The 25,343-nt window shown below is 40.9% G+C and overlaps 2 protein-coding genes and 1 long non-coding RNA gene across 6 annotated transcripts in view; all 3 read left to right on the top strand.

Moving 5' to 3' along the window:
- Nucleotides 1-1,627: 1,627 nt before the first annotated feature.
- LOC109959863 (uncharacterized) lies at nt 1,628-3,032 on the top strand. Its single transcript, XR_002274886.1, has 2 exons — nt 1,628-1,881; nt 2,424-3,032. It is a non-coding gene; the product is annotated as an uncharacterized LOC109959863 (long non-coding RNA).
- Nucleotides 3,033-5,130: 2,098 nt separating this feature from the next.
- Nucleotides 5,131-15,798, top strand: LOC109959854 (sortilin). The gene is made up of 21 exons (XM_020599562.1): nt 5,131-5,473; nt 5,956-6,018; nt 6,273-6,349; nt 6,429-6,525; nt 7,189-7,356; nt 7,593-7,666; nt 7,950-7,996; nt 8,852-8,988; nt 9,151-9,234; nt 10,020-10,080; nt 10,864-11,016; nt 12,584-12,681; nt 12,793-12,892; nt 13,060-13,234; nt 13,356-13,543; nt 13,844-14,036; nt 14,156-14,272; nt 14,349-14,490; nt 14,584-14,690; nt 14,777-14,891; nt 15,023-15,798. Exons 1-21 carry the CDS (start codon nt 5,240-5,242, stop codon nt 15,035-15,037), a joined length of 2,445 nt encoding a protein of 814 aa, XP_020455218.1. The 5' UTR covers nt 5,131-5,239; the 3' UTR covers nt 15,038-15,798.
- Nucleotides 15,799-16,752: 954 nt separating this feature from the next.
- The window catches only part of fam3c (FAM3 metabolism regulating signaling molecule C), a 12,580-nt gene continuing 3,989 nt past the window's right edge, over nt 16,753-25,343 (top strand). The window contains exons 1-10 of one of the 4 annotated variants that reach the window (XM_020599464.1): nt 16,799-16,856; nt 16,954-17,099; nt 21,790-21,846; nt 21,992-22,096; nt 22,654-22,680; nt 23,022-23,145; nt 23,763-23,821; nt 24,162-24,212; nt 24,287-24,371; nt 24,488-24,614. In XM_020599464.1, the coding sequence (XP_020455120.1) occupies nt 21,831-21,846; nt 21,992-22,096; nt 22,654-22,680; nt 23,022-23,145; nt 23,763-23,821; nt 24,162-24,212; nt 24,287-24,371; nt 24,488-24,614 (594 nt within the window). In that variant the 5' untranslated portion in view covers nt 16,799-16,856; nt 16,954-17,099; nt 21,790-21,830. The other 3 variants (XM_020599460.1, XM_020599465.1, XM_020599461.1) reach the window with 3 other exon arrangements.

The following is a 25,343-nucleotide window of genomic DNA, read 5'->3' as shown; positions in this document are numbered from 1 at the left end:
AGCAATGGTAAGAAGAACCAAAATAGTTCTACAGTGTGTGTTTGTATGAGTTAATATGTTGCAGACTCACTCCACTCTTTTTTGACTCGTCATTCAGGGTAATACTGCTTTGAAGTTAAAAACTGAAAGACTGTGACTCATTCAAGCTAAGAAAGTACAAACTACAGAGCTGTGTAGTAATGATATACTCTCAGATGCAATCATTAGCAAATGGTTTTAGATTTAACCCTACATCTGTGCTATTATCCCTCCAGTGAACTGAACTCGTGACTGTTATATGAAAAAGACAGAACAGCACTTCTATGTTGTGCTGTTCATTCATCTAAATGGGAGGTTTTCCATAGTAAACGTCTGGAATCTCCACTCTGGCATGTGAGCAAACAGGAAATCCCTAGATTTTGTTTATTTTTCTAACAAAACACCACTGGTCTTCTAACAAGGTGAGGTAGGAACAGGCCTGAGTGAGTCCATCAATTTTTTTTTTGTGAATGTGTGTCATGAATGAGTTATGAATACAGTATGTTCCTTGATGTTTACTCAATCTTTTGCTGAGCCAACAAGAACTAGGCCCTACAGTAAATGCAGGACACACCCTGTGCCTATTGGGTGTCAAGCCTCTGATGGGGCACCAAAAATGTATAATAGCAATGAAAACAATAAGAATACGAATAACAAATAATCTGATTTTAATATGAACGCAAAACAGCTAGCCTACTAGACACAATAAAACCAGCAAACAGTATAAAATATATCTTCCTGAAACAATAAAAGTGAAGACATGGTGCTGCCCCTGACCTGTGGTTCGTTTTGACCGCACCTGACACATGCCATGCCAGCAGCCAGGTAAGCTGACCAAGGCTAACTAGCCTTGAAATGCCTGCCATGCCAGCAGCCAGGTAAGCTGACCTGCGCTTTGGGACAAAGTTGATTCCAGGATTTGTAGCATTTAAGTACAGCAAGAGTCAGGGCGCAGGGCAAAATGCGGGATGTCGCTTGTAGGTATATCATGTCTCTTTCATTTCATTTCATTATAACTAGCCTTGAAATGCCAACTTCCAGACATCCTCACGCTGACCAGACAGCTGTGAAATGTAACTCAATTTCTTTGAACTTTGAATTTACGCACCTTACGCATTTGGCACAGCAGGTAACTTCAGTGATTAAATCTCTGAGGTGCCATGGTGATCTTACAGTAGCCTTATTGCCCTTGAACCTTGATGAGAATATACAACAATGTCAACTAAGAACAAAAACACAGACCCGTCCTTTTTGCCACAGTATCAGAGTTTCTTTAAGGGTGGAAATGTAAGTTAGTCGGCCAGTCTGTCCAGCACATTACCCACATTATAACGCGATAAATGACAGTTCTTCTAAATTAACTTATGAAATGTGGAGACTTCACACTTCTCACGTGAGTTTCAAAACCATTTATATAAATTTCAGGCGGCTGTTTCTCTAAGTATGATTAATTAATACCTTGAAAACACACTTTGGGGACATAAAATCTAACAGGCTACAAAATTATTCTTGAACTGACAAAAAAAAAATAAAAATAGCTGACTGAAACCCTTTTCAATGTAAAAACAAGCTTTAAATCCTAGTAGAAATTCCCCTGCTCTAATCTGTGACCACTGCCTAGAGACTCAGGAAATTGCCTGCCTGTGACGTCACTGTGACGCGTAATTTAACGCCGCTTTATAATAGAGCTCTTACAGCAGCAGAAAGAGAGGAACGAGGCGGCGTTGGGCTTCAGGTTGTGTGGAGATCTCAACATACCAGAACAAACTGAAAACGTCGTGTTTCTTTGTTGCTTTTGGAAATTGCGCCAGCCTACGAAAAAGAAGGAAACGGGCAAAGAAACCGCAGATCAGGCAACCTCTGGTGAGTTCTTCCTACGAAATGCTGTGTCCACGTTTTAGGACATGCAAACGAGGAACAAGCAACAACTGACGCTTGCGGTCTTGCAGGTTTAGTCTTTTCTAAAGCCATGTGCTAGGCCATAACTCGGCTGCTGCCCACATGTTCGTTTACTTGACTTCACGTTTCAAGGCTTATTTGTTGCCAACACCGTAAAATGAACAACGTCGACATGCACACGTACGGTTTCCCACAAACTCAACCGCGACTCTGGTATCAAAATCCAAATTAGGTTTGTCTTGTAATTATTTTTTTTCACCTGTATGTAATCAGCATCGTTGTGCTTGGCTCCTCATGTGGATGTGTTCTCCTCTCTCCTTTCCTTGCAGAACATTTGATTGAAGCCCTTTCACCTACTGTAAACTTCTGCCAGTTCCCATATTGTGTAATACAGTAATTTACTTTTCATGTGTGTGTTAATATCTATCTATCTATCTATCTAAAATTCTTGCTGTGTCTGAAAATTCACAATAAGAAATTTAACAGATCTTGTTTTTCTCCTGCAGCTAAGTGCTCTTTTCCCACAGGAGCCATGGTGGCAGCAGTCCTTAAGCTCTATTTAATTGGCACAGCTCTGACTGTCCTTGCTATCATTTATGGAATAGTGGACTCCGTTGGCGGCCTGATGTACATCCAGGACCATGACTACATTCTGGATGTAGACCACCATACACAGAGAGAACTCTCATCAAGTAGCCACCAGAGAGGATCGTCTGTGAATAAGAACATTGGCTCATAAGAGAAATATCTTGGCCGTGAAGCAGATCTGCTGGGTGGACATGCTGGACACTGTGGCAATGGACTGAGAGACAGTGAGACTTTATAATAACCGTACTAGTTCCATGGTTGTGTAGCTGCATCATTGTAATGTCTGATTTGTAGGACGTGTTCTGCACTAAGAGTTTATGCCAATGCATAATCACACATCACTTATATTTGTTTTACTTTGTACCTTCTGCTGTTAAACACTATAGCAGCTAGTCTGTGTTACATCTACAAATTTGATGACGACTATAACATCACTACTGAACAATGATTTGCACTAAAAGCATGAAAGGTTTTGTTTTTTGTTGTGTATTTGAGTTTTTCTTTTTAATAAAAGGATTGAAATTGCATTCAAGTATTTCAGTGAGTATAAGAAGACAGCCTCTTAAGAGACTTGAAAGAGAAAGTTAAAGATTAATGTGGCAGGGTAACATAATGAAATGTGTTAAATTTTCCCACAAAGCATCTTCACTGTAAGAAACATGCTTTACTGTTAAAGGCAACTTGCAGTAGTCATGTCAAATGTATTCGTATTGATTCTAACAAAATCACATGTGATATCTCAAAGGAATTCACAGCCCACATGAGTAACGGGTCCTGACATGACCTCAGTTCTCTAGACCACAAAGAAAAATCATTCATTATTGGAACCTGTAGGAGAGACCAGTCACAAAGATCTCCTGGTTGTACGACACAAGCCCTACAGTCAGGACCTTGTGTCCTTGTGGTTTATGAATATGCTTCAGTGAATCAAATGGTCAAATGATGATGTGTAATGTGACAGCAGTTACTCAAAGAGATGAAGCCCCAGCTCGTTGTCGCTGATGTCTGGCTATCTGGTAGGATTTTAGGCTGATTTGTCCCTCAGTTTTACAGTTGAATAACTTTTGGATCAGTATTCACTTCCTGATGACAGAAATGCTACTGAGCCATAAAGTCATTCAGGCAGCGAACATATCTTGTACATTGAATTACCACTATCACTGCCTGTATCAGTACCGGAGATTCCCTTAGCAGGGACTAAAAGCGCCATTGTCAGCAGTTGGTGTGTCACTTCCTGCTTTGCAACTTCTTAAAAGCCTGCAAAAGCCACAAAAACAACTATGATGCAATAACTGCTGCAAGGTGGCTGCCAAGCCTGTAATCTTATAAGTACTACTGTTCTGAACTGAACATGAGCATAAGCTGAACCTGCAACAGAATGAATTTACTACCATTATGGGAAGTGTAGGATTTGTGGAGCTTGATCAGAACTTTAAAGAGCTATATGTCCAAGGGAATAGTTTTACATATGGATGGTAGGGATGTGTCCCTACCATTATTATTGGAGGCAAGAAATGCCCCTACCAATATGTGAGCTGGGTTAAACAGTTCAGGTAGGACCCTGAGCTTGTTGTTTTATTATTTCCCACTGCACCTGGGCAACCAAGCTTGTTTTACCTCTAGTTATCTTTAGCATTATTTACTGTAATTAGTTGGTATGAAATCTGAGACTGGGGGGTGGGAGACTGACAACTGAGACTAGTCAACAGAGGTGAATCATTATATTTTATGTTTTGACACCGTGTGCCATCCAGGTGCCCACAGAATAGTAGTTCTTGTTTTGTGTGGCTTCCCTTCCTTTAAACAGCATAAACCAATACAACCTTTCTCCTTTTGTCTCTAATTGGATACTAGTTCCTATTTTAAAAATGTATAAAAGATAAAGTATTAACATGAGCTGTAGTCCAAAGAAAACTATTACTGTTTAAAGAGACAAAATAATAATCTTTCTCATTCTCTGTGTCTCACCCTACATAGTATGGCATCTGAACAACTTTTGAGGGGAAAAGACATCGGCTCGACATGAAATGTATTGATTTTCCATGGCAGTACAATATAGTTGCAACTGGATTGCCGGATCAGACTGCAGAAAAACATCTGTACTTCATCCGTCGCACAGTTTATCTCGCTGTCTTAGTTTTTTGATGAGGGCTTACTTCGAATAAACACGTGGCTGACTTGCTTACAACTCCACTGTGGGAAAAGTGACCGTGTTTGTCGTGCGTCAGTGCGTAAAACCAACCACCCTGACCCCTGAGAGTTGCATGTTCACTTAACCTGAAACCTTATAATTGAAGCACGACGTCCTCTTGCGTTCAGTTGTGTCCATTGCAAATAAATAAAAAAGATAAATCCATCAATAGAATGTCTGTTATTCTGCGCTCACGCCTCTTGCTCCCCATCTTTTCTCTGTTAATCGTAATTTCACTATTTTTTGACAATATGCGAACGCATCAGAAATTAACTTCGCACTGAATCCCACGTTTTAGCTTTTTGCACTGGTCGCAAAGTGCGTTGAAAAGTAATTCCTCCATGCAGCTCAGGTCACCCGGATACGGGCAGAAACACCTGCTGGCGGAGGACGCAGCACTTTTTGTGTGAATGACCCCTATCCAAGCACTAACCAGCCCCATTAGGCTGTAGAGAGCAACAGCTTTAAAACTGAGTCAGTGTCGGAAGGCAGTTCAGTCACTAGGGCTCGTTTCCACTGTCGTCTTCTTATTAGTGTATCGATATGGTCTGGAGACTGGTGGTCCTCTTCGGGATGTGCGCTCTTCTTACGGGTGCTGAAGGCAGAAGCCTCTGGGGGAGGACGGTGACTTTCCACCGGACTCAGCAGGATGAGATCCAAGCGCGTGTACGACCCAGGAGAGGCACCAGCGGTACATCCAAACCTGCTCCCTTCACCTCCTGTCGGCTCCCCCTCACTCCAGCTGAGAACAAGGTTCTGGACGATAATACTCATGAGGTGTGTTTTAATTATGTGACGTTGCTTTGAAGATGAGAAGGTTTGGTGAAAAGAGTTAGGGGTAATGTCTCCCGAAGAAGTTGCTGCATCTTTTTAATCTTGCAGTCATATTTTTTTTACAAATAAAAATAATAATTTCTCAAAAGCAGATCAGCTGGGCTCTAACAGGGAGCGATGTGGTTAGTTCGCGTTATGCTTTGGTCCATAGTATTCAGTTGTAAGTTATTTAAGAAACACAATAAACACGTGAAACTGTAATAGAAACATAAAGTAATAAAGAATTAAAATGATTTTAAGCCCCATTGTGATACTAAATGACACCTGCTAACAATTACGGACAATAGGATAATCAACAATTATATTTATCAGGCTATTAACCTCATTTTGTAAGCAGCGCTATGGATTTTGGTTGGTTATGTTTGGTTTATGATTCACTTTAGAAATGGTCACGTGTGAGCCTTTCTCTTTTCTCTTCCTCCTAGACAGGGTTTAATGGTGATGATGGCTCTCATGTAATTCTCACATGGGTGGGTGATGGTACCGGAGTGAGTATCTTAATACTACCTGAAGTATTACATCTCCATACAACACATCACTTGCTTTCGTAGACACAGCCTGACTCAGAAATGTGCAAATGTTCAGAATTTATACTTTAGTTGTCAGACCTGTGGCAATTCACATTTCATTATTCCAACACGTTATAAGGCAAAATATATTTTTAGGCTATTTATTTTGTTGTTTTAACTACTTATATTAGAAAAATTGGTCTACGTTTTAACCATGTCACCACATTCCCTAGGTCATCCTGGTGCTGTCTACAATTAATGCTCCACTTGATACTTTCCTATATGCAGGCTCCTCACGACTTTACAGGAGGTGAGTTGTGATATATAACAGGGAATTGCATCGTAACATGGGCAGCATGTTACAAACGGAATCTCTCCTTTCTCATCAGTACGGATTACGGAAAGTTATTCCGCGACATTTCCCACCGGATCAACAACACCTTTATAAGAGAGGAGTTTGGAGTTAGCGTTGGACCAGGGAGCTCTGTAAGTCGATATCTGGTTCTCCCCTACCAAGCTGTGATACAAGGCTTTGTTTGACTGAGTTTTAGTTAGGGAACATGTTTGTACACAGCAAAGTGTTTGTGAAACTGCCTCAGAAAAGTGTGAAGACATCATGACATTTTGTTGCTCAATTGTCTCCTCAACTTGCGTCACGGCTTCATTTTCAAACCACTTTTGCTTATGTATGGTGTGTTGGCTGACATGTTCAAAAATACACTCAAAGAAATGCATTGACACAAACTTTGGATAACACTTTGGCCCTGGTAACAGCAGGAGTAAATCTTAAATAGCTAGCTGGAATCTTCACAGTTGCAATCCTTCTCCCCCTTTCTCCTATTTATTCAGCTTTTTCTACATAATTTCTTCTCCCTCATCAGATTAGATGCATTGTATTTGTGTGCTATGGAGATCTGAGATGCAAATGTTTAGAATAAATCTAGTATCAGTAAACCTTAAAGACTTTTCTCTGACATATTTTAGCCAAAACTTCTGGACATTCTGCACAAAAAAAGCTAAACATGTAGTAAACAAAGTGCCTTTGATATTTAATCATGTTAAACTTTCTTTAGGAGCCTGACATCTACTCTGACAAACCGTCCCTCTTGTATCTGCTGTTAATTGATTTGATCTACTTTTAATGGACAGGTGATATTGACAGCAGACACACCAGTGTTGGACAATCCAGGTGGGATCATCTTCACCTCTACAGATGCCGGCGCAACTTTCAAGTTCATCCAGCTGCCCTTCCACTTGGCTGAGCCAATCACATACCACTTCCTCAACCGTGACTACCTTGTTGCCCTCAGTATTGATGTGAGTCACACAGTTTACTAGATTCTTTCTGTCTCTCTTTTGTGTGTCACCTCTGCTCCTCCCCCTGCTCATTTTGGAAGTATTTATCCAAACTTCCAAGTTCATCCTGGTCTCCCATTCGCTGTGTAAAACCTGCACTTACATACATTCACATGTATGCATCCTCCATGTTCACGCACACATCATGCGCACACCTCAGTGTAAACTTAAACAATCCTTTGTTTCCTGACTTGCAGGGAAGTCTGTGGCTCTCTCTGGACTTTGGTGCCAAGTGGAAAAAAGTTCACGATGGAGTGCATTCTTTCTCATGGTGAGAATAAAACTGGAAACATAAACACACACCTAATCCCAGTGTTTCTAAAAGAATGTTATGTTTTGTGAAATATTGCATTTCTATAATATTACAAGGATATAAGAAAACAAATCATGACACAATATTGTCATTTTACTTTATTAAATGACTAATTTTAAATGAACTGATGTACTATGTTGTGTTCACAAGAGGAAAAAGTCATTTTTTAAAAATAGTTTCTAGGGACATTCTTGTGACATTTTGTTTTTTGTGAAACATTTTAACTTCTTCTTTCCATCAGGGGCTCTGGTATTAATTTGTTCTTCAGCTGCAGCCAAGTAGACACAGGTAGGAACCTACAGTATAGGAATGTTATTTAGACAGCTAATTCATGGATTTGGTATAATTAGTGATACATTTTAATACACTTTTACCTCAAATTACAGACACACTGCAATACAGACATGTAATATTGATTTGTCTTGTCTTTGTCTGTTGGAATGATTTTCTTTTGTCATGTGTGCAAAATGCTATTGATCATGCGGCACAGGACAAAATTCATGTAAGCATGACATTAAAGTACACTGGTAATAAACCGCAAGTAACAAGTATATGATAAAATGTAGGCAATCGATGGTAGTTTGTGGTACAGTCTGTAAATGATGTGTTTAATGTAGTGATCCTGTCACATCTAATTGTTGTAAATGTACCTCTGACCAGATAAAAGTACCAAGGTACTGCCACAAAAAATTCCACTTTGTAAATAAAATTGACATTTTTTAAATATTGTTTTTGGCTTTGGAAATGATTTCTAGGCCCATTAGGTCAGTGTGATCGCTCAGACTGTTCATGTGTGCATTTAAGAATGTGCCTGTTCTTGTCCTGATTTCTACCATCACTGTAATAGAGGACATACAGAGGGGACAGGACACAGCCCTGAGTTCACATACAATACAAGTACTGCTTAGACAACCAGCGATAACCCTGACCCTTTCACATCTAAATGTGAAAAATCCACACCCCATCTGACAATCTTAAAATCAAAATTTAAAGATGCAGAAGTTGGACTTCAGGGCTTCACCGAAATCTAACCAGAGGGGAAACCAGTAAATAAGACTCTGGAGTGTCAGCTGAAATATGGTCCTAGTCTTACATTGAGCAGAATCATATTTCTATCACAAGCTTTGCTTCTTGTCACTGCAGTTGAGGCGGACGAGAGGGGAGATTTAATGCTAAAGAGGACGAAGGATCTGGGCAAGACCTTTACCATTATCCACAGTGACATCTACAGTTTTGGCTACATTGGAGCCTTTCTTTTCTTCTCTGTGATGGAAGATCCGGTGAGATGCACAGAAAAAAAGTCGACATATTATTATACAGACATGTCACACTTCTTTAGATTTTATGTTTCTGTCAAACAGTGTGAAAGGCCACTAATATTACACTAACACATTCCAATGACAGCTTCATTTCTAGTCACTGATGCATTTCTTTGCTCCCAGAGATCCCCTCGTATCATGTATTTCTCATCGGACCAAGGAGAGACCTACAGCCGAGCACTGCTTCCTTCTGCCTCCACTGAGCAGGTGACAAACAAATATTTAAATACTCTCAGAGACAAAAGATAATAACTTACTTCCTTCCCTTGCTGCTGATTTAATGTGTCCAGAACACCAAACATCACAACTGTCGGGCACTGACAACTAGCAACGAATGTCTGGTCTAATGTATAATCTTGTTTACTTGTTGTTTGGTCAGATAGTGTCTTATTACATTAACAATTTTGCCTTACGTTGACTATCTTGTTAAGGATGTTCCTGTATGAGTGTGTATACAATAAATGTTATACATTTGACAACTTTAGATGCTATTGTACCAAAGGACATTATGGGGAATGATACTGAAACCAATTCAAGCCATACCCAGCCCTACCACAGGAAATGCACACATGTTAATATAATTAAGCCTTTTGTCAATGTTGCACCCAGACTTTGAGTCAGACTAGGCGCTGGGAAACTTTTAAACTCTCCTGCCCAAGTACTTCACTTACATGCATGCTTTTAGTGGTTGAACGTTACAGAGATTGGTTAAGTAAAAACATAAGTGGCAACATTTCCTTTTTTGACACCAAATGAACACACATCTGTTCTGATGAAACAACTCTCTCCCCTCCCCCAACCTTCCACATGCACGTGTTTACACACCAACATCTTGTTGACAGCACAAACACCAACACACTATCTCACGACGATTAGACAAGGTTTGTGCCAAAGAGTAAATTAGTCATCACTGTTTTTTAAATCTCTAATTGAGATTTTCTCTCCCACATTTGTTCTGTCTCCTGTGATACGATATGTGTGTGTATTTGCAGTTCTACTCCATCTTGGACGGAGATGAGGACATGCTCTTTATGCATGTGGACAACCCAGGAGGTAATACACAAACGTACACATGCACAGTTAATCCCTTTGCCCACACAAAGGACATACATGAGCACATGCACGTTAAAAAACATGCTTGACATGTAGTTGTATCTTTTGTTATTAAGACTACGTGACTGAATTTACATCTCTCTCAAGCCCTTTAATGAAAAAACTCAACAGTAAAGGCCAGACTGGTTTCACAAAGTCTTGGTTTTGATGACAAATCATTCCATCATACTGGGCATGTGTCTGCACACGCTGCCTGGGCTTAGTTCCTTTCTCTCTCTTTCTACCTCCCCCTCATCATATCTTTCACATTTACTCATTGACTCACTGATTTTCCCTAGAACATGGTCCAGTTAGTCCTGTATTGGTTAAGTGATGGGACTTTCTCTAATGCTGAGATAAATAAGGGAAATATGGGTTAGATGGGTTTTATCTTTTGTTGGCTGGGAGGAAGGGAGCCTTAGGTTACACAGCAAACGCTGACAAACACATCTTGGGATCTGGGTGTAACCCAGACGCACACACACACACACACACCCACACACACCTACACAGATAATGAAACGAAATGTCCATCACCTTCCTCAACTAAGCTCGTCCTTCACGCAAATAAAATATGACTGACAGTGACTTTTGGTCATTATGCTGGCATTTGCGTCAGCCCAACATCAACTGACACCAGCTCCTGCACGTAGTCTTTTAACGTCATTAAATTATCACTGCAATCTGCTAGGGACATTTCTCTAAATTCTCTCTTTTCCCCTGTCTCTTTGTACTTTACTCCAGACACCTACTTTGGGACCATGTACATCTCAGACGACCGTGGGATCTTGTTCTACAAGTCACTCGAGCGCCACCTGTTTGATGGACAGAGGAAGAGTGACTTCACTAACATAACTTCAATGAGAGGAGTCTACCTCACTAATAAACTGGATGAGGGTAGGCCTTCCAGCTTTTCATTTGCACACATGCAAGGTTTTTGGAAGCCCTTTATTTCACAATTTTGGCTACATCTTCAAGAATACTTTAGCTTTATCATAACTTGGGTCTTATTTTATTTTTAGCTTCGTCCACCACTTTGTCCACTATTTCTACAGTTCTAAAAACAATTGAATTCCTTTATCTGGTCAAATAATGTTATCTAATTTTCATCTAAGACAAATACAGACAAACACAGTGTGGTTAAACTAATAATGCACAAACAGCACTCTGTGGATTTTGGACCTGCCTCTCTTTCTTTTTTCCTCTCCTGCTCTCCCTTTTTGCGGGATCAACGCCTCATCTGTGTCGCATCAGGTAATTACTCGTGGGTCGGTGCGCACACCTGAGGCGTATTCCGGTGATTTGTTGGCTTCCTTATTTATACCTCTGGCAGACGCCCCGTCGTCGATGGAGCATTGCAACATGTAATGTATTATACTTAAAGTAAGTTATACAACTGTTGTGTCTGACCCGCATATTTTTAGACGTGTGTAAGATGCTACGCTGACAGTCTCTGTGCGTTTTGGCTTGACCTTATCACGCTAATTATGCGGTTAGCAACACAGAAATATGTGCTTTGTCTTCCACGCTGACAGTCTCTGTGCTGTGGATTACATTGTTTACGTTGGTTCTTTTTGTTCACCTGTCCGTTCTCATCCTCTGCTATCCTAGTTCCTGTCGTTAGTTTGTGTGTTTACCATCCTGGTCTCCTTAGTCATCACTGCCCTTCCCTTGTATGCATTATGGACCCTCTTATGTTGTCAGTTTGTTGTTTTTCTCTCTTTATCAAATATACAGATATGTGTAAAATCTTAGTTAATGCACCTTTAAGATGTATGGAATGAAAAGTCAGTGAGGTCATCTCACAGCATTTGTATTGGATTAAGGTCTGGGCTCTGACTGGAATGCTCTAAAAGTTAGATTTATGTCTTGATGTCTTTCCTCAGTAGAGTTATTGATGTTTAAGGCCATTGTCCTGATGAATCAGCCAACGTCTTCAGAGCTTCAACTGGTAAACCGCTGCTCTAACATGATTGTGTATGTCCATAAGCTTGGGAGTTTATTTTCTCCTTGATGATGGCAGATGTCCAGGCCCAGAAGCAGCAATGCTCCTTCCACAGAATGTCTTTGGCTTGGGAGGAGTTTTCTTTGTTGGCATCCCTTTTCACAGCACATGTAGTGTTCTTCCCAAACAATCCAGCCTTAGCTTTGTCAGTCTACAAAGGATTTTCCCAGCGGAGTTGTGGATTGTCACTGCACTTTTTGGCAAACTTTAGGCCTGCAGGGATGTTGCTTTTGGAGAGCAGCTGCTTTCTTTGTGGTGTTCTGCCGTGGCCCATGAGTTGCATATGGGGGCCTCATGAATAGAGATGTTAGCCAGCTCTAATGACTCACCTAAGCCTTGAGGTTCACTTACTTCTCATTACCTTCCTCACAACAAGCTGCTGTCTTTTATAGCCATTCATTCACCTTTTCATTTTGATATAATACTTGGTTATGACCGTAACATTCTGTCTTGTTGCAGATGGCCGAATAAGATCTGTCATTTCCTTCAACCGAGGAGGGACGTGGAGACAACTTACCAAACCTGAGAATGTGGATTGTGGAGAGCCAGTTAAGAAAGTATGTTGCATGCAGACAAAATAATAGCTGTTTGCAAATGTATTCACTGGCATTAACATATTCAAGGTAGTTATTGTTCACTAAAGTGCTTTTGTGTGTGGTTTTCATCAGTGCAATCTTCATATTCATGGAGAACACAGTCGGAACAACCGAATAGTTCCCATGCTGGCTCTGTCTGAGCCGACTGCTATTGGTCTGGTTATCGCTCATGGTAATTTAACTGCAGTTTACTCAACCTTTGTTAAAAAGGATCAATTAATTCAGAATTTAGACTCTCAAATTTAAATAGCTCTGCTATTATAAGAAATTCTTATCTCAGTTGCTAAGATAAATTGTAAGTCTAATGAGATAATGATCTAAATATAATATCTTCTCCAGGCACTGTTGGGGATTCTCTCTCATCATCACAGCACCCAGATGTGTTTGTGTCCTCAGATGGGGGTTATAACTGGTGGGGGACACTGAGGGGTCCTCACCACTACAGCATATTGAACTCTGGTGGTCTAATTGTGGCTGTGGAGGCACAGCATGAAGGACAAGTCAAGACTATTAAGTACTGAGCAAATTTTTTTTTAACCTCCTGTACAATTAACTAACATTATAAGAAAGTTACTTTGCTCATAAATGTCTCAAATAATACCCTAATTTACTTTCACTACATTTCTCTTCACCAGGTTCTCCACTGACGAGGGCCAGTGCTGGAAGTTGTATAACTTCACTGAGCAGCCCTTCTTCTTTGCAGGCCTGGCCGCCGAGCCAGGGACGATGATTGTCAGCGTGTGGGGCTTCCGGCCCGAGGATGACGGCCAGCCCATGTGGGTGGCTGTCACCATTGATTTCCAGAGCCTCATTACTAGAGAGTGTAAGTCAAGATGTTAAATGCTGTCAGCTACTTTATCTTTCCTCTTCCTTTACAGGGTATGTTGCCACCTGGTGGTGCATTGACTTTTCTCCACTCAGATGGAGCCATACAGCAGTTTACCATTACCTGGGACTTTCCATAACCTAAACTAATACCTAAAAACATATTATTCTTAGGTACTGTTCCTGTTTTTAATACATTTTACAGACATGCTTTGAAAAGAGGACAGTTTGTCCTAATGTAAAAAATACTCTTGCCAGTGATAGTTATGTTCTGCTTGGTCATCATCTGACTTGACAGGTAATGATCAGGATTATGAAGAGTGGTTGGCCCATTCTACAGGAGGGGGGGACTTGGAGAGGAACGGCTGTGTTCTGGGTGTCAAGGAGACTTATAGGAGGTTAAAGAAACAGTCTGTTTGCAGAAATGGGAGAAACTTTGTGGTGAGGAAAAAGCAAAGCCCCTGCCTGTGTACCAGAGAAGATTACCTGTGGTAAGACAGTGTTTATAACATCTTATAGGGACTATAGAAATGTTATGCCATTTTCAAATCAGCCTCTGAACCCGTTTTGGAGGATAGTCCCTAGTGAACATGCTTTCTGTTTTTTACAGTGACTACACCTACTATCGTGATGTGATTACATCAGAGTGTGTGAGACAACTCAGTGCTGCAAATAAAACTTTGGAGCTCTGTTTGAATGGAGAGGAGGATGAGCTTCTGACAACAGGGTAAAAACAGTCACTGCTTTTCAAAATAAGGAGAAACACATCCTGCACATACTCACCCATTTTACTGTGTTTGTAGGTATCGTAAGGTCCCGAGTAATAAATGTGAGGGAGGGTTCACGCCTCAGTTCAGAAAGCAGACAGTCAGACCCTGTGGTGTTAAATCCAGCCCTGGTCCACCTAGCTGGCAGCCGCCTCAAGTCATACACTTTGACACACCAGTTAGTAGATCTATTGCTCTAGGCAGTGTGCATACCTTCACATAACCATATTCAGTTTTTAGGAATATAACAACTGCTACATGTATTTTCCAGCGAGAGAGGCTAGTCCTGATCCTGGTGTGTGCAGGAGCAGGAGTTATTGTCCTGGTAGCTATCGCTTCCGCTATCCTGGCTGTGAGGAGAGTGGTTTATAGATACAGGTGAGCTAGACACACTACTACACAGCATGTACAACTTTGGCACTCAGTAGAAGCTGACCAGTGTGGTTTCCTGTTACTCTATACAGGACACCCGTGTATCGGTTCTCTAACCTTCAGATTCAGGATGATAACAGCATTACACCTGATATCGAAAGCGTCACTAGTACCAATAGCACAGCCTGCCAGCAGGACTCTGATGAGGTAAGAGCTATTACCACTAGTATCATTTTATAACACTTGTATGTAATTATCACTTGTTTGTAAATATTTTGATTTGAGGTCAAAATCTCTTTTAGATGGTGTGATACTGATATTTATTCTTATTTTGCCAGGACCTTATTGAATGACACGTTTGGATATAATGAATGTTATGATTAAAACCAACGGTGCCAAAAACAATGACAGCTGCATTTTGTTGGACCATGCCAAGTTCTGTGATTTAGAATGAAAAGCATGAAAATGTTAAATAACTTAATTTATTGAACTTGCTTAATGCCATTGCTCTACTTAGCTTAATCTTTGATTTGTATTAGTTTTTTCTTTACTGTGTTTTGCATCACCTTTTTACTTTGTGTTCCAAGTGAAAACAAACATGCCATCCTAAAAATATGCATTTGTAAAAAAACACAAGAAAAAACTGCATATTATGTGCTCTTCCTGTTGAGTTATATGATATATGTCAAAATATTCTGTACATTAAACGTTTGTTTTAAAGCGTTAGTCCATCAGATGGCGCTGGTGGCGATGGACATGTCCCATCTGTTTCAAAATGACCAGAGAAGAAGAAAAAAAACAGGAAGCACAAGTGCGACGGAAACAAAGATAATTTATTATTAAGACATCTCACTCGAAAAACTTGCTACTACGGCCACTATTCTACAGAGTAGAAGTAATGTAGGCTACAAAATAAAAACGCATTGAGATGGCTCAAAAAGAGCTCATAACAATAGAACAAGCATTGAGAATTTCTTTTACCTCATTGCAGCAAAATAAAATACATTGAAATATATTCATCCACGAAATTGGACTCAGATTGAACAGGAAGTACTAAGTGCCTTTTGTCAATCTAACAATTTATCACTGAACCACATATTTGTGTATGAATAAATGGTTGTCATATGTTTAACTGGTTTCATTCTTCAATATTCAATATGGTAATATGTTGGACAGGATTAACTGTTAAATTTGTACGTATAGAAAGGAGTATTATTTCATATATATAGATTTACCAAATCACCCTCACTAACAAGAGCATTCAGAGAGCACATGTACCTCGCTACGTTTGTTCACGCAGGTGGGTCCCTTGTGAAAAATGAGATCCAGAACAACACAAATGTATCCTAAAATCCTTGATCTGGATCAACTTTTAAGGTATCAAAAGCAGTTCTGTGCATCTTACCTGAGCATGTCAAGGTTCTATCTTCATTACAGGCCAAGTTATTGCAGAAAATATGTGTTATATGGGGTTTTCAATGCTAACTTTAAATGGCCTTTAGAGCTGAAATCCAGCTGAAATTTGGTCTGGTGATAGACATTGCCACTCCACATATGTGTGTAAAATTTCAAACCACCTTCAAGCCTCATGTTAAAGATGGGAATTGTGTGAATGTTTTTTTTCCATTTTGTGACTTTGACCTTTAACCTTTTCAGCCAAAATCTAATCACTTTTGAGGTTGGTCCCCACCAGTGTCTGTACCAAGTATGCTGATGACCCATCCAGTCATTTGTCCGTGATCCTGCTAACCAACACATACATGAAAGCAAAAATGAGGTGATGAATGTCACACACACACACACATACATACATAGAAGCAAAAATGAGGTGATGAATGCTACAATTAAAGTTGTTTAAATGTTATTTGTATTACTTTATTTGTAGATTCTGCTCAGAGTTTTGAAAGTTGTCACACAAAAAAGCGATTTTGTGATTAATGTTGGACTTGGCTGAACATGAATATGTGCTTTGCATAATGCATAACCTTGAAGCTTCGTTTCTGTAAACGTCACTTCTCTACGGGCCTTCCTGCTTGTTGATCTTAGTTTTTTTCGACAGAGTGGAACCTCTCGCGGTCTTTCCTTGTTCAGTTGATTCAGCTGTCAATACCAGAAACATTTCGAATGACGGAAGCCGCGCCAGCATTTGTCCTTATCGTGGCATTTTAACAGGTAAGCAAAGTGTGAGCGTTCATCCAAAAAGTGCTTTTTAGCGCTAGATCCGAGTATTATTTTAACTGTGTTGACACGGGAGTTATTACGGTCTCAGTTAAAGGCAGCATTCCCAGACAAGGAAGTGACAATGTTACAGCAGTGACTCAACGCAGCGCCGATCTGATCGTTCAGTACTACGGCTAGTTTTTCAAATTTGACCTGCAGGGTATGACGCCTACAGTATCGCACGGTCAACTAACGGTAGGTAGGTTCATTATAACCGCTTGACACTCATTTACTTAAAGCTAAAGTGACGTTAAATTTGGAATATCAAATTTCCACTATTAGCCATCGCCCACACCGTCGCCCACGGGGGGATTGTGAAACTAAGGCCCCCTGTGTAGAGACATGTAAACTTCTCTAACACTTGTGGGAGCAAGTCTTACAGGCTGAGTAACCACATTATATGTAGTCACTTTTTGTGGTGCTTTTAATATGTTACACAATGACCTGAAATCTAGGTTGGCAAATCTAAGGAGAGCAGAAAGGCTTAGAGGAGCCAAGAGGCACCCTGAAAGTTCCTAAGAGAGAACTAGAGGCTTACTTTGAAAAGATACAGATTAAGATAGGGACAGGAATCTAGGTCTGCCAGTACACATGCCCCCATTGGGGCAGTAGAACAGCCTATAAACACCAAAGCACCAACACTGAGAGAATGATGTACCATATAAGATATTTAAATTAGCAGAGTAACATGGAAGAAGAAGCTTGATCATGGAGAAGAGCAGGAGGGATCTTTATCCCCAAGGAGAAAGTTTCAGATGACAAAGGGCAGTAGAGGCCTATGTGCCTTCTAATGCATAACACAGGAATAAGTTGTAGCCGGAGTAGCAGGTTTTTCAGCATCACATCAGTTCATAAGTAATATCTGGCATCAAATTCAGTCAGCAAGGAGGGACGAAAAGCTATTTACATGTTCTGTTTTAGATGTGTTTCTGTACCCCATAGCCTACTGTGGGAAGCACTAGCCTGTTTTAAAGTACTGGAGCTAGTTAAAGGGCTAGTGAGAGAATATTTTCAGGATATCCAGATACAGTGCCTATAAAAAGTATTCACCCCCTTGGATGGTTTTACCCTTTTATTGGTTTTATAAATCAATCATGATCAATATAATTTGGCTTTTTTGACAAAATAAAAAAAAACCTTTAATGTCAAAGTGAAAACAGGTTTCTACAAAGTAATGTCAATTAAATAAAAGTCTGTAGTAATATAGTAGTGTTAATGTCAATTAAATAAAAGTCTGTAGTGTGAAATAAGTGATTGAATAAATATTCACCTCCTTTTAAAATGACTGATGTAATTCAGCAGAGGTCCAGCCATTTGGTGCTAGTGGTCTCACAGTGAAATGGAGATCACCAGAATGCAGTGAATGTGTCTCAAGTGATTGTAGTATAAAGACACCTGTGTCTGGAAGGTCCAGTCACTGGTTAATCAGTATTCCTGGTTTACCATTAACCATGAAGACAAAATAACTCTCCAAGCAACTCAGAGAAAAGCTTATTAAAAGAATGAGTCAGGGGATGGATACACAAAAATTTCCAAGGCACTGAACATCCCCCGGAGTTCAGTTAAATCCATCATCAAGAAATGGAAGGAATATGGCACATGTCTAAATCTGCCTAGATCGGGCTGTCCTCAAACTGAGTGACCATGCAGGAAGGAGACTAGTGAGAGAGACCACCAAGAAGCCTGTGACTACTCTGAAGGAGTTACAAGCTTCAGCAGCTGAGATGGGAGAGACACTGCATACAACAACTGTTGCCTGGGTTCTTCACCACTCAAAGCTTTATGGAAGAGTGGAAAAGAGAAAGCCACCGTTGAAGAAATCTCCTATTAAATCTCTACTAGAGTTTGCCAAAAGGCATATGGGAGACTCCATTGTCAAGTGGAAGAAAGCTCTTTGGTCTGACGAGACCAAAGTGGTGCATTTTGGCCATCAGACAAGACGCTGCACATCACCACAAACATATCACATCCCCACTGTGAAGCACAGTGGTGGCAGCGTCATGCTGTGGGGAGTGCCTCTCAGCAGCTGGCCCTGGAAGGCTTGTAAAGGCAAAATATAGGTAAATCCTGGAGGATAATCTTATTCAGCCAGCAAGAGAACTATGGCTTGCAAGAAGATTCATTTTCCAGCAAGACAATGACCCGAAGCATACAGCGAAAGCTACACAGAAATGGTTTAAAGAGAACAAGGTGAGTGTTCTGGACTGGCCAGGTCAAAGCCCAGACCTCAGTCCAATAGAGAATTTGTGGCTAAATTTGAAAAGGGCTGTTCACCCCAATCCCCCACGCAACCTGGCAGAGCTTGAGCAGTTTTGCAAAGAAGAATGGAGTAAAATTGCAGTGTCCAGATGTGCAAGTCTGATTGCGACCTATCCACACAGTCTACCACCCCAACAGATCAGTGGATGATGCGGTGGCTCTGGCTTTATTCCATACCCTGAAACACCTGGACAACAGCAGTACCTATGCTAGGATGCTCTTCTTGGATTACAGTTCTGCATTCAACACCATTCGTCCGGGCAGGCTGATGGAGAAGCTGATAGACCTTGGGGTCCTGATTCCCACTGGACTCTGGACTTCCTGACTGAAAGACCACAGGTGGACAGAATGGGAGGGCGGGTCTCTGCTGAGCTCACTTTCAGCACAGGCTCACCGCAGGGCTGCTGTGTCAGCCCCAAACTCTTCACCCTGTACACCCACGACTGTGTCTCCAACCAGGACAACACCATCATCATTAAATATGCTGACAACAACACCATCCTGGGCTTCATCAATCATGGTTCAATTAATATCTCTGCCTGAAAACCTCAAGCAGTGCTGAAGCTTTAATAGGTTTCAAAAAGGAAGAACCCCTTTAGGAAGAACCCCTCCCCTCTGCTGCCTCTGACCATCAAAGGGACTGAGGTGGAGAGGGCAGACAGCCACAAGTTCCTGGGCCTGCAGGTGACATCTGACCTGAGCTGGTCACTGAACACAGCTTCCACAATGAAGAAAGCCCAGCAGCAGCTATACTTTATCAGGCAGCTCAGAAAAGCTGGGTTGAACCGTCGCCCTCTCACCCAGGCTTATAGAGGACTGGTAGAGAGCGTCCTCACTACTGACATCACAGTCTGGTATGGTAACACCACACAAGCAAAGAGGAAGGCTCTTCAAAGGGTCATGAAGACTGCAGAGAGGATCACTGGGACTGAACTGCCTGCTATGGACACACTGTACACACAGCGCTGTCGAATAAAAGGGAGAACATAATCGGAGACACTCCACCCAGCTCGCTGCCTTCTCAGACACAGAAACTGCATCTACAGCCTCAGGCACAGCAGGGCGGACAGTATTACCACACACAGAACAAGATGTTACAACAACTTTTTACCTGCCACAGTAAAACTGAAATACAAAAATGTGAGAAAAATGTGCAATAACCCCTCACTACCTCACCAAGAGAAATACCATATCCAACTCCACTATGTGAAATAGTTGACGCTCATGACCTCATCTGTTATCTATTATCTTATTTTTTTGTATTGCGTTTTTATAGTATGTCACTCTTATGTAACTTTATTTTCAGACTAGGTGTTCTTTTCTGGCTTTTAACTCTTTACCTGACTCCAAGAAAGCGGCACAAGAATTCCTATATGCCTAAACTGTCTGTTTATGCATAAATAGCAAATAAAAATCTTGAATCTTGGATGTCAGTGCTGTGAGTGCGGCCAAAGGTGCATTGACTAAATACTGACTTGAAGGGGGTGAATACTTTTTATAGGCACTGTATCTTTCACAATAGCAGAGTATACTACAGCTTGGCAGCAACTGGAGATACGCATCATGGTAGGATGCACATCTCAACACTATTGTTTACAATGGCAATGGAGGTTATTATTAGGACATCTAGATGGGTTGCAGGAGGTGCGAGGCTTCCGTCATGGCAACAGTTGCCACCCATAAGAGCGTACATGCATGACTTGACAACTATCACCACCACAGTATCATGTACCAAAAGACTATTGTACAAGCTGAATGCTAACTTAAAGTGGGCTAGAATGAAGGTGAAGCCAGAGAAATCAAGGAGCATTTCAGTAGGGGAAAGGTGTGCTGTCAGATAACAGGTTTTGTTTAAATAATAAGCCAATTCCAACACTGTATTATTCTATACTGTATCCTGTATAGAGGCCAGTCAAAAGATTAGGTAGGTGGTATGATGCAGCTCGTAGTGATAAAGAGCAGATTTAGGCCTTGAGACAGCAGGCACTTGATAGGATTAAGAGCATAGAGGCGTCAGGCCTCCCAGGCAAACACAAACTGTGGTGCCTGCAGTTTGGTCTTTTGCCACAATTGTTATGGCCACTGACAGTGTATGATGCACTTATTTAGAGTGTTTAGCACGTGCATTAGGAAGTGGCTGGGAGCTCCATGCTGCCACAGCCCTCGGCCCTGTGTGGAAAAGGGATTTTGGAGCTCCCTATAACCAGAGGATTTTAAATGTGCTAAGGCTAGACTGGAGATAATGCTAGAGGAATCCAGGGATGTAGCTGTGCAGAGTGCAGCACCAATAGTCTCAGCAGGGATTAAGTGGAACCTGAAGGAGGCAGTATTGCAGGCTCAGGCAGCTCTTAAATATAGGAATATTGTAGGGCAGGTACAGCATGGAGGTGGTGGTTTCAGTTTAACGAGGAAGGTGGTTATTGAGGAGATTAGGAGGCAGGTAGATGTGCCAATCCAGTCTCCCAGGTCCCTGACCCCTTGAGCCTTGTGCCTGACAGGCCCATTCAGTGTTCCATCCATGCCATGTTACTATGGACCCCCTCTCAAATGTTACCTCCTGTAGGCTAAGGAGAAACGGATAAAAAAGAAAAACCAGCACAACTGATTTTGTGTTTTACTGGTGCAGGTTGGTAGCTGTGGATAAAGCGGCTGGAGACTCGATAAAAGATGATCAGGCCTGGCAGTAAGTGTATGCCCTTAAAGCTATACAGTAAGGTTATTATACACAACAGTATGTAAGACCATGGGAAATCTTTATGGGGGCTGTTAAATAATTTGAATTGTGCTGATAAACAACTGTTTGTCTATTTGATCTCTTTCCTTTGCAGGTATTTTGAAGTTAGCAACACTTACCCTCGTCTTCTTCCTAGCTGTCTTTCTGGCTTTTCAGCTGCTAGAGATCAACATGGATTTTATACTTGGCAATGCGTCTTGTGAGTAACAAGATGAAACTCATTACAGTTGCAGGTATTAGACTGATTAGCAGTGCTAAGGATGTGCCAAAGTACCAGATGGAAATCAAACAGGGCACATATTTACTCAATTACTATGACTCAGACCCCAGAATCAGCTTTATTGGCCAGGTGTGTTGGACACACGAGGAATTTGACTCTGGTACAGTGGCTCTCTGTGTGTGTACAATGTTCTTCTGTAAAGGAATGAGTAGACAAGTAAACAAGATAAGGCTTACAGACCAAAAAGAAAGACAGAAAAAGAATGTGCATTAGGAAAATAAAAATAAAGTACTTAGAAATATACAAATACATATGCACAGTTTAGATGCAAATGTAGCAACATGTTTTGTACTGTTGTAGTTTATGTTCAGTTAGATAAATATGACATTGTACATAGTGTTCTCCTTGTTTCCTTTTCATACAAGTGCTTTTTTTTTTAAGGGAAGGGGGGTTTCCACAGAGCTGCATTTAAATAATCAACATTTAGGTGGCCAGTGAAAATCTCTTTAATCATGTGGTGTTGTTTTTCTTTTCAGCCAAATTTAAGCGAATGAATGAAGACTGTAAGTATGCTCAAATTACTATTGCTTCATCTGTTATTTGCTCATCAAGTGACACATCTAATACATGTTCCTCCCTGTGTAAATGTGTCTGTACCAGTTGGCACTAGAAGACTGGATATGGCTAAATTTATCTGTAGGCTTCTGTTGAATAGAAAATCACTACACAGCTTAAGGTTTGTGTTGAAGTCGGTGCACAGCATTTAGATTATAAATAGGTCCCTTTTGGTGGAGTTGAAGTTGAACTCTTGCTTCTTGTTTTGTGTCTGCACCTGTTTGTCAATAGGCTTGTGTGACTGCACTTCCTGTAACTTGATTTATAAATGGAGTTTGTGTATTCACAGCAGCAAAGTCAGACGGGTACAAATGTGGGCTGTCCAAAGAATGTCCACCTGAACACTTTGCCTTCAAGATAGCGAGTGGAGCAGCCACTGTGGTGGGGCCCAGAATCTGCCTGGAGGACCAAGTGTAAGAGCTCAGAGCTTTATTTCATAGCTTCACAGCAGTAAGTTTTAAATAGGGTAGACTGCAGCTGCATTCTGTGCTTGAAAAGTAGTAACAGAAGTGCGGTCGATGATTTTTATATATATCTCAAATTAGTAGTTGTTCAATCTGACCACTAATTTCAATAACACAATCAAATGTAAACTCAAAAATGAACTTGATAGTTGTCATATCTGAGTTTTTATGCTTTATAACATGTTACAACAGTCAGCTCACCTGTTAAAAAGTCCTGGCTGTTTAATAAAATTGGCAGGGTGTCATTATAGTCCCAGAACTGCTTTCTTATCAACAATATTTACACTGGGTAACCTTGTACTGTGCAGTATACAGAAATATTTAAAACACTCTGTAATGTAAGTATATGCAGCTCTGAGGACACTTTATGCATCAATTAATGAACAGTATTTGTATCCCAATTATGTTATTTATTACCTATTAAACACCACAGGTGGAATTTTAGTTGGTGACAAATACATCATACACAAATCTGCATGCAACTGCACGAGAGTGTGTTATAAGCCTTTTTTGTGTCTTGTGCTCTAAGGGGTCTGCTCTTATTGTGCTTCTCTTCCTTACTGTAGACTAATGAGTGGTGTGAAAAACAACGTAGGAAGAGGAATCAACATTGCCCTGGTTAATGGTAATCCAATCGGATAGAGTTCCACACCTCGAAGACAAATAACCTGATGATAATGATAGTCAGCTATGATATTATAGTGCTACGCTAGAACTGCTAAGACCCTAAGCCTCTCCACAGCAGAATATTTTGGTTCTATTCATAATAATATTTCTTGTTAATTAGGCTGAGTACCCCTGTCCGTTTCAAAACCAAAATATACAATTCCTAGAGGTAATTGCATAGTAATGAACAACTGCCATGAGTTTGTCATTAATGTAGTAAAAAACGTATACTCCTGTTAATTAATGTTTGTTAAACCTAGATTTAAAGTAGAATAAACTGGGATCCTTTCCCCCCACAGGGAAAACAGGGGCAGTTATCAATACAGCATCTTTTGACATGTGGGGAGGAGGTGAGTGCATTTCAAAACTTTCTTTTAAATATTTGATGCATATTTTGTGTTTAACCACGTGAAATCTTCTGTAGAAGTGGCTCCCTTCCTTAAGTTCCTAAAGGAAATTGAAGATGGAACAATTGTGATGATGGCCTCATTTGATGATGCTGCAACAAAGTGAGGACTTTTTGCACACTATCCCCTACCACTTAACTTCTCATAAATACATGTCTTTAATATTTATTGTGTCACTGCAGGTGTGGCTGTAAAGTAATGCTATCTTTGTTCTGTAGAATGAACGATGAAACCAGGAAGCTAATTGGCGAGCTGGGCAGCACGTCTGTGGGTAATTTGGGCTTCCGAGATAACTGGGTCTTTGTAGGAGGGAAAGGCATCAAGACCAAGAGTCCATTTGAGCAGGTAGCATGACCCATAAAACCCTCACTGTTTTTAACAAAGTATTATTCAAATTCTGCTCAGATTTAGCGACATCTAGTGGTGAAGCTGCAGATTGCTAATGGACTTCAGAACGATTACCATAAGTATAGGACAAAGCAAAAGCTAACAGCAGCTCACTTGACCACAGTGGGTTACTTCACACGGGCCATGTTCTGGCTAAAGCTACCAAACAAAAACATGCATTTAGCTTAACTTTAATTGCTTGGCTAATTGACCTAGCCAGCAGAAAACAGGCAACTTCGGCGTCCTTCGAGAAACATTTGTCTCTCATCAAGGATTTCCATCTGGGAAACGTCACACCAGTGTTTATCCTCGCCTTGTGCCGTCGCCTGTCCCGTTTCTTTGTGTCTTTTTGCTTCTTTGATGATGGGGATTCACACTAATCTAGCCACAGGGGTTGCAAGCCAGTGACTTCTGTGCAGGTCCCAAGCCCGGATAAATAGAGAGGGTTGCATCAGGAAGGGCATCCGGCGTAAAAACATGCCAAATTTAAACATGCGAATCATCAATGTGAATTCCATACCGGATCGGTCGAGGCCCAGGTTAACAACGACCGCCACCAATGCTGTTGACCTACAGGGTGCTGGCAGAAATTTGGCTACTGTTGGTCTAAGAAGGAGAGGAGGTAGAAGAGAGAGCAGAGGAAAGGCAGGTGTATAAGTCTGAGAGTAGGGATTCTTACCATTGGCC

The sequence above is a fragment of the Monopterus albus genome, unplaced genomic scaffold (assembly GCF_001952655.1).
Source record: "Monopterus albus unplaced genomic scaffold, M_albus_1.0 scaffold41.1, whole genome shotgun sequence".
Lineage (NCBI taxonomy): Eukaryota > Metazoa > Chordata > Actinopteri > Synbranchiformes > Synbranchidae > Monopterus > Monopterus albus.
Note: the sequence above shows the minus strand (reverse complement) of the source record. Positions and strands in the feature narration are given on the sequence as shown.

What these genes read in the sequence shown, in the direction of transcription:
- LOC109959854 (XM_020599562.1), top strand. Translation starts at nt 5,240, where the DNA reads ATGGTCTGGAGACTGGTGGTCCTCTTCGGGATGTGCGCTCTTCTTACG. An exon ending in GGGTGGGTGATGGTACCGGA is followed by an intron (nt 6,019 to 6,272) that starts GTGAGTATCTTA and finishes CACATTCCCTAG; the next exon opens with GTCATCCTGGTGCTGTCTAC. An exon ending in GAGCCTCATTACTAGAGAGT is followed by an intron (nt 13,544 to 13,843) that starts GTAAGTCAAGAT and finishes CTGACTTGACAG; the next exon opens with GTAATGATCAGGATTATGAA.